This window comes from Trichoderma breve, chromosome 1 (assembly GCF_028502605.1).
Source record: "Trichoderma breve strain T069 chromosome 1, whole genome shotgun sequence".
In the NCBI taxonomy this organism is placed as follows: Eukaryota; Fungi; Ascomycota; class Sordariomycetes; order Hypocreales; family Hypocreaceae; genus Trichoderma; species Trichoderma breve.
This window is the reverse complement of record NC_079232.1, coordinates 5,959,881-5,968,209: the sequence shown is the minus strand read 5'-3', so window position 1 is coordinate 5,968,209 and position 8,329 is coordinate 5,959,881. Positions and strand designations below refer to the sequence as shown.

General features: G+C 50.4%; 3 protein-coding genes across 3 annotated transcripts; all 3 read right to left on the bottom strand.

Moving 5' to 3' along the window:
• Positions 1-1,598: 1,598 nt before the first annotated feature.
• Positions 1,599-3,635, bottom strand: T069G_01745 (impB/mucB/samB family domain-containing protein; the record flags this gene model as incomplete). The annotated part of the gene is made up of 2 exons (XM_056168955.1): positions 1,599-3,345; positions 3,421-3,635. 2 exons carry the CDS (start codon positions 3,633-3,635, stop codon positions 1,599-1,601), a joined length of 1,962 nt encoding a protein of 653 aa, XP_056034271.1.
• A 472-nt stretch (positions 3,636-4,107) lies between these two features.
• On the bottom strand, positions 4,108-4,428 carry T069G_01744 (uncharacterized protein; the record flags this gene model as incomplete). The annotated part of the gene is made up of 1 exon (XM_056168954.1): positions 4,108-4,428. The coding sequence occupies one exon, from the start codon at positions 4,426-4,428 to the stop codon at positions 4,108-4,110; it is 321 nt and encodes a 106-aa protein (XP_056034270.1).
• A 1,566-nt stretch (positions 4,429-5,994) lies between these two features.
• T069G_01743 (DHHC palmitoyltransferase domain-containing protein) lies at positions 5,995-7,421 on the bottom strand (the record flags this gene model as incomplete). Its single annotated transcript, XM_056168953.1, has 5 exons — positions 5,995-6,677; positions 6,791-6,890; positions 6,939-6,962; positions 7,050-7,231; positions 7,304-7,421. The coding sequence occupies 5 exons, from the start codon at positions 7,419-7,421 to the stop codon at positions 5,995-5,997; spliced, it is 1,107 nt and encodes a 368-aa protein (XP_056034269.1).
• Between the last annotated feature and the right edge of the window lie 908 nt (positions 7,422-8,329).

Sequence of the window (8,329 nt, the reverse complement as noted above, 5' to 3'; positions counted from 1 at the left end):
TCGGACAATCATCGTGCGCCGCAGACAAGATCGAGCGGGGATATCGACCCCGTAGATGCCATTGGTGGTGATGACACCATGCGTTTATCTTTTTGCCTCGGTGCCCGAGTTGGAGCTGTGGCGAACGAGCTGTCCAACGTATGCATTCAGCTGATCCTTGGGAGTCAAAAGCCGATGCTCTGGGGAACAGAAAACAAATCAATGCATATCTTCTCGCTACTCTTACCTTTGGGTCACGGCAACGACCTCATAATGAGTGATCTTACGATCAAGTCGATATCCGTGGATCGAACAAAAGCAGGTTAAGAGCCGGAAAGTGTGCAGAGAGATAAAGGAGGAAGAGCAGACATCCGACATTTCTCTCGTCCCGATTAGGAATGAGATGCACCACACGCAGCCTTTTGTCTTAAGAAAGCCTTCCATTGGATTACGTGGAAGAGCATTCATTCGATGTCTATCTTGACGTTACCTGCCAACCAGCTTCGCTTAGAAATTTAGCGCTGTCCGTTGTACATACGCTAGTTCCGACTGCAAGCCGAAACTCTCCCTGGATCTATGAAGGCGTGGTGGTTGCCTCCATTCATCTTGCCTCCAGGAAAGTCGAGATTTGAATGAGCGAGTGCATGAGCCATTATGTCGGCTCTAACCGCGGTATCGTACACGCACCGGCGATTCACGAGTTACTCGACTGTACTAAGCTAAAATGCATACGGAAAACTGGCATGAATTATTACCTCAGCCAGATGAGGGGCGCAAAGGTCTGCCTGCTGGCCTAGTCGGGTATCAATGCTTATGGTTAATTGGAGCCCAACTGTCGACAACAGGTTAATGCACTAGCGTCACCAGTCCACTCGAACCAATCGTTGGCATCATCACACATCATTGCCACTGATGCTATTGGGACACTGTTATGCGATATTGGAATGTGCTTTTCAATATTGGGACTGCGTGATGCAGCCGTCTCTACCGGCCCGGCAACCGTCACTCCCCCACCTTTGTTTATGCTGCTGTCATCATATTCTGCACTGTGCCGCTTGTACTCTGTATTATGAAGAGCATGTCTGAGGGGAAGCAATGATGACTGAGCTCAAAGGAGCTCACTAGGGATCGTGTCTGCCCGAAAGAGTAGGAGAACAGGCGACCACACATGGCAAAGCCCCATCAATGGAGGCAATGGAAAGAGAAGAATGAGGCTGAAAGATGCTTCATCAGCATCCAACGCACACCTCTGTTTGCTCACTCCTGTTTGAGGCATCCAGCCTAATTCAGCCGGACTAATATGAGTACTCGCCGTGATGCGCACCAATGTGTGATCGATATACATGGAGCCTGAGTATTGTCAAGCCTTAATCAAGATGGTGCGGAGCTCAAGGCAAGCGGAGCAGTGCCTGACTATTCAAGGCCGGCGGATGAACGAAGAAAGCCAGGCTGCAGTGGAGCGGTTTTTCTCGTTCGGCATCGTGACTTGTTGATCATGCGTGAAAACCGGTATAGTTCGATCAGCGTCAGGACGGCCCCTTCAGCCCGAAAGCTCTGCCTAAGAAAATTTTCGTGTCGCGGATGAAGCCCCCGGGCTTCGTCTGCTACATACATGTTGTTCACCCAAACGTGAGCTTACTTTGCCCTTGCTCAAGCTTTGAGCCTCCCCGTCCCCTTTTAGAAGCAAGGCCAGACCCTTTTGGTGGACGGCCGCGCGAGGCGGCTGGCTGCCCAGTAAATGTGGGCTTGACACGTTCACCGTCCTGAATGTCCTTTGCGAAATGCCAATCTTGATGGCTTTGAAATGACATGTCGTCGGCGAAGCTAGCTTTACATCTGGGGCAAGATAGGCTTGTGAAATGGGCTGAATCCCCTGTATCCGATGTCTCGTGACTTGATATCTCCCCGTCATTCTTTTCTTGATCGAGTTGGGGAAAGCTGGCGCCATTAGGCTGTAGCTGGTCTGCGTTGATGCTCTCCTTCATGTTAAGGGAGTCTTGGCCACCCACAGGTCTCTTATTGAAAAATCGTTGGATGCTAGGTTTATCAAGCCGGGGCTTCTTGCTCTGTTGCTCCGTAGTTGAGCTTTCAGGTGTGGTATCAAAAGGACGCAATGGAGGCGTTTCGTCCCTCTTCTTGAAAAAGGCACCAATGCCCATGTTGTTTTTGACACCTTCCTCGAACCCGCCAACACTCAGACTCAAGTTGGAACAAGGCCAGACGTCTCCTTCGGCAATGATTTGGTGGAGCAGCTCCTTAGCAAGGGCGAAGAGGGCTTGTTCATCCAGAGCCTTTCCTGAGGAGATCGAGCTTGACTTGCTTCGCGTTTGTCCGCCGTGGCGATGGTGAAGATTGATTGTGCGCGGCCACCGCTTGTGCTCCAGAATGCCTTCTTCAACCAGGCGGGAATAGATGTCGCCCGCAAAAATCCTGAGCCACTTGATTGCTTGATCGGGAGTCTTGATCGAGGGCCGGAATGACTTGGCCGAGAGCATAGATTTGATTTGAGTTCGCGAGTTGATTTCACTGTGGTCGATTCCCCTGATGGTGTTGTAGAGCCAAACGGCGGTTTCTTCGCCGAGTCTCGCCTTGAACTGGTCCAACGGGATATCACGCAGCTCCTTGACGCTCTCTGTGCCGAACGTAGAAACAACTTGATCTCCTAGCTTGCCACCAAGGTTCCGCATCTTGGTGACTTTGATGGCCGTTAGGAATGGTAGCACTGCTCGACTGCGTATAACTGTTTGAGCATTGGGCTTCTTGAAAGCTGAGCCTAGCTTGCTGACCAGCTTGTTACTCGCTATACCTGCAGAACAGGTATATCCCAGCTTTCCACGTATCTGCGCGCGAACACCGCGAACTATTTCAGAGCCCATAAGTATAACTACGTCATCCCAGTCTGGATCGAGAGCTTCTTGGTCCTCCTCAAGAACGACAAGGTTGTCGTCGCGCCAGTCAAGGGCAGCAGCAGATGGGAAAGGAAGACTTTCAGCTGCATCACCGGATGGAGGCGGGTTTGAAAGCTCTGGAAAGCGGCGCAGCAGTTCTGAGTGAATGTGAGCCGAGAGGTCCAGGAAGACTTCGTCGATGCTTGCCTTTTCAACCTTTTGAAGGTCTTTTGGCAGGGAATCCTTGATGAGTGCGAGGATTTTCCTCGATTGCAAGCGATAGGGATCGAGAGACACTTTGTCGGTAGCAATATTTGCAGCAGCATCATCTCGATACGCCCACTTGTCATCGCCTTCTCTCCAAGTAGCGACGTGTTGCGCAATCAATTCCGGGCAGAGCTTCTTGGCCTCGGTGATGTTGCAGTGGCGTCCAATCTCCCACTTCCTTGCGGGATAGTTGACAGCAATGAGACCCTGCCTGGAGTGTAGCCGCCGGTTAGTCCCGTTCACTTCTCAGATACTTCACGTGTCTAAAGAGTCGAGGATATCTCACCACTGCTGCACGGCGAGAGGCTTATCTTCCGGGACACCGAGTCTAACCATCTCACACTGTGCATAGAATGCATCGAGGTCTATGTGAGCAACAACGCGCAGGGGAGTAGATGTGCTATAAGTCGCCATCTGGGCAAGCTGCCGATATGTGAAGCGTGAACGGCGGGCATCGCGCAGCGGCGAAGATGCGCCGCTGCCGGGCGATGGCGAAGGCATGAGGCAACGACCAAGAGACTGGTGATACCGACGACTGATGAGATGGATTCATTGAAGTGTGAAAATGAGCTGAGATGCATCAGCACGTGAACGGCGGTGGTTTTTCGTACGCGATGTCAAAGTCGGAGTTTCCCTTGATCGGTGTTGCGGAGCGACCCACATTAAAGACTGTTATGCAAGACATCTCATCTGCCTAAGCTCGGCACCACTTATGGGGTACACTGTAACAAAGCAGAGCTGGATACTCTGCTGGTATCAATCATCAATCATCAAACGCATGAAATACTTTTTTAATCAACTTATCCAGAACTGGGATTTGAGATTCCATCCACCGGAAGAGGAATTTCGAGGATTAATCCATCCTGTCAACAACACAAGTTACACAAAAGCCACACCATCGTTCCCGTCTTTGGCTTCTCCAACAGAAAATGACCACAGGGAACCGAGTTGTATTCTAACATTGTTTCGGCCATCAATAATCCTCATCGGAGGCAGCGGATAACGAATCTTTGGCCTTGATCTGCATCGTCTCGTCGTAGCCTTCAAGCTCATGCACCGCAGTGGCGAGCTGCTCCCTCAACTCTTCAGCCTCATTCTCCTTGGCAGCAACGTTATCTTGCACCTCCGCTCTTAGACATAGCCTCTTCTCATATGTGATGATTTGCCTGTCGATTTCCAACCGCTGGTTCCTTAACGCTTCGATCTGCTCATTTACAATTTGAAGCTGTTCCTCGGTCCTCTCGATGGCTCTTACGAGCATTTCTCGGGGCTTAGTCTCGACACGAAGGTGCATCATGCGTTCGTCTGTGACTCAAAGATCTTTGGACGATTTACTCTATCTCAGATTCGACCTTGCTCAACCCTCCAGGTTAGCCATAACCGTTGTACACATCTCAGTCGATCAAACTCACAAGTGGATAACCTTGGGCCAATCTCGAGCAAACTCAGGCCAAGAACGGGCTGCCAAACACCAGTGTTCCTTCGGATAACCGTCTGGTTCCGCCCCCAAACTCTTGGGGTACACACAAGGATCGTCTTTGGGGGAACCTAATCCAGACAGGAAGGTGGCTACGTTTTTTTATATATGGCGGATGTGAAAGAGAGATGTGCGCTCGCTTTCTACCCCCTTGCCGAAGTTTCGATACCTTATTGGAATCACTATCCGACTCACACGTCTCACGCCTCGCCAAATGTCCCCTCGTGATACTCGATGGTTAATTGGCTGATGGCGACGCGAAAAAGAAAGGCCAAGTAAGTATTCGCTGTTAAGCGTATAACGCTACGAAGAGGCATCCGACACATTCTTGCAGTGCAATCATAACTGCCAATACTATCGCATCTTTCAGTGAAAGCGTCGACCCCTCCCTTGCCATGGCGCGCATGCACGATGGACAGGGATGATAGGGGAAAGGGCGAATCAGAAAGGAGCCGTTACAGCAATGCATGAGAGACATATTACAGTAGCGAGCCCAGCGCAGCGCTGAGGCGATATCATGAAAGGGACTTGTCCACGTTGAACCGTCATTGGTTCGGCATACGATACTTGCCTAGTACTAAAGGGCGGCGGTTAATCCATTCCTCCCTGGATTGAAGTAGCAGTTTCAGTGGCCCAGGAGGGAGGACGTTGAAGCTGGCAATTTAAAATTTTCAACGGTTTGGGCATCGTGGATGGGACCGATAGGGCTGAACTGTCCAGATGCAAATCGCAGTTCTTCATTTCTTGGAACAGAGCGTTAGATTTATCCGTGCCTCCAGACCCGAACCCGAATACGCATGTGCTCGTATGTAGGTTGGTAGTAGCAGCATGCACGAGGAATGTGTCCGCTTCTCTATGGAGGAAACATGACCAGCGTTGGAAACTGACCGCTCGTATAGAGATTGGTACTTAAGGAATTATTTTTGCTACCGAGCATGCATCGCTGTTGGCTGCATCGCTTCACCGGTTTACAGTGTTTCATGCTCTGCATACGAACCTTTCCTTCTTTACATGCGTTTTCCCATCCAGCCCAGCCAATTAGATATGTAGTAAAAAAGAGAATCCCCGCGATGCCCTTGCCTGAATATGTTCATAAATTATGTACATGTATGTGTACGAAGGAGGGACAATTTGCACAAGAGGGCCCCTTGTCTATGCCCGTCATAAAACAGTAATAACACCAATGTGAGAAAACAAGAAAAAAAAACAAAAAGGATCAGAAAAGAGACAGAGAGAGAGCGAGGCAAAATGTGCGTGCCAACAAGCCAATCTAAACAGCGCCCAAGCAAAGTAATAAGACAAAATAGAAACAGTAGTCCGGGGAGGTGATGGTAGTGTAGAGTAGTATGAGAAAGAGTGGTCAAGAGTCAGTCGGTCAATCAATCAATCACTGGCGCGCCGACCTCCTCTCTCCTGTAATTCGATGCCATGCCCGCCGCGGGAAGAGGTTTCGAGCTCAGGAATTCCGTAGCGCTTTCTTAGTTTTGAGATGAGAGGACCAAACTTGTAGTCACTCTCCATGCTTTCATGATTGCAGCATGGCGAATGTCGGATAGGAAGCATCCACTCGATGAAGTTGTCTCCCATGACGGACTTCCAATTTTCCATGGCTCCCAGATCCCAGGGATTTTCCCGTACCTTGGTGCGGAGGATGGCGAACTTGCGTTCTGCCAGCTGATCTCTAGCAGAGATGGGTCCATGACTATTATGCGGCTGCTGGCCTTCAGATCCTGGCCGCCGCGGCGGTCCACGAAGAGGGTATACAATGACGGGATATTTGTCCGAGGGCGGGGTGGACTGGGGAATGCGGACAGCCAAGGTGATTGTATGTGATCTCTTAAGCATATCGACATTGGTAGTGTTTGCGAGAATGTAGCGAAACGAAGTGAGCGCCATGCCAAAGGTAAAGGTGCCGAAGAGGCAAGATAAAACGATTGCTGCGAGGGCCCATCCATCAAGGGGGTCTCCGTCTTTGTGGTGTTGTTGGAAGGAATATGCACTGACGGCGAGGCCCACGGCGCAAAATAGGCCGCAGTAGAAGCAAAACTGCGTAAAGAAGTTGAAGGCTACATTTCCCACAGAGGATAGAACGTTGTTAAATCTCTAAACTCTCTCATGGCCATGGATACAGAACAAGGAAAGGCCTGTTGCCGCCCAAGGGGAAATATATATCACTTACAAGTCTCAGAGACCATGCCACCAACCCAGGGGCAGAAATGGTCCATCTTCCTGACGCAGCGGCCTAGGTCGCTCGAGTGATGAGATCGGTCTGGCTTCCACTGCTGGCACTCTGAGCACCACTTAGGACGGCCATCGACCTCGCATACGAAGACATCCTTGCTGTAGAAGGCCTCGAGCCCGGGACTGTCCGGGTTTGGATCCGGAGGTACATATGCTCCCTCCTCGACGTCTCGATTGCGTTTGCGTCGCTTACGTACTTTTTCGGTCGCCTCGCGCTCGCTCTGATCCTCGGGGGCCAGAGGGACGACGCCCGGGTTTAGTTGGACAGTAAAGAAGGTTCGTAGATAGGCGGCGGCCATTAACATGAAGAAGAGGAAATAGAGGACGAGGAACGCCGTGACAACGCCATCCTGGTGTTTTCGTTTGTAGAGGAAGCTGACTAGAAGAAGTATTTCAGGTTAGGAATATCCGGCCATCATTTAGGAGAGGGAGGATGAGCGTCGAGATTTACTGCAGAGGCGACCGACGACGGCGTAAGTCGCAACGGCTAGAATGCCGACGATGAACAAGGGAATGATGCGCACTGCCCATCGCGTGCCGGAGCGACTGCTGTGATGCGGACGCGACATGGCGGCATCATGACCGCAGCCCTTCTGCCCTTCTCTGCTCAGCTTTGCTCTTCTTCGATCTGGTGTTTCGGGCACGTATGAAACTTGCAAGAGAATGGGGATGATTTGTTTGCAATCTTACTTGGCGATGATCCTGGTACCGGGAGATGACCAATCGATAGATTTTCGCACTGTATAGATGCGCTGTCGATAAGTGTCAGAGCACAGTGCTAGAGGTTGACGTCATGTCGTCACCCATGCCTGCCTTCCTTGCTAAGCTCGGGTTCATTTAAACTTGCAGCGCTAAAAAGGCCGGCAGTGGAAAATCCTGGCACAAACCAAAAAGATTCTGCCTCTTACTACTAACACTCTAGCTCTTATACACCATTTGTCCTTTCATCAAAGATATGGCAATACAATACTCGTGCTTCAATAATTGCAATGCCTTGATACCTTGTTATTATCTACATCATCCCACCTTCTTGGCCCTTGCTTGTCCTACCTATCTATTTGTTCCTATCCCCCCGCCCCCACACTCTGCAGCCCATTCAATCGATGCATGCGGCTCTGTGCAAGGCTTCAAGGCTGTTTTCAGCCGGAAATTCCCCCAACCAGACACAACCAGACAGGATGGCAACACCCTCAAATTTCTCTTCCTCGTAGCCGGATGCAGCCACATACTAGTTGGGACTTAATTTCTTTTTTCATCCTATCTGAGCATCCAACAATCCATTCAATCCAGCCCATGTTGCCACACGCAGGCAGGCTTCAAAATTGAGGCTATCCTGCTAGGGTTGCATTATGAGGCTCTCCAACCTCTCGTGACAACTGTAGTTGAAGGACTGCTCATTTTTTGCTTTCTGTATAAATACCCACCCGCCTATGCTCTCCATGTCTGCATATAATTGTTCGTTTCTTATTCTCTCGCT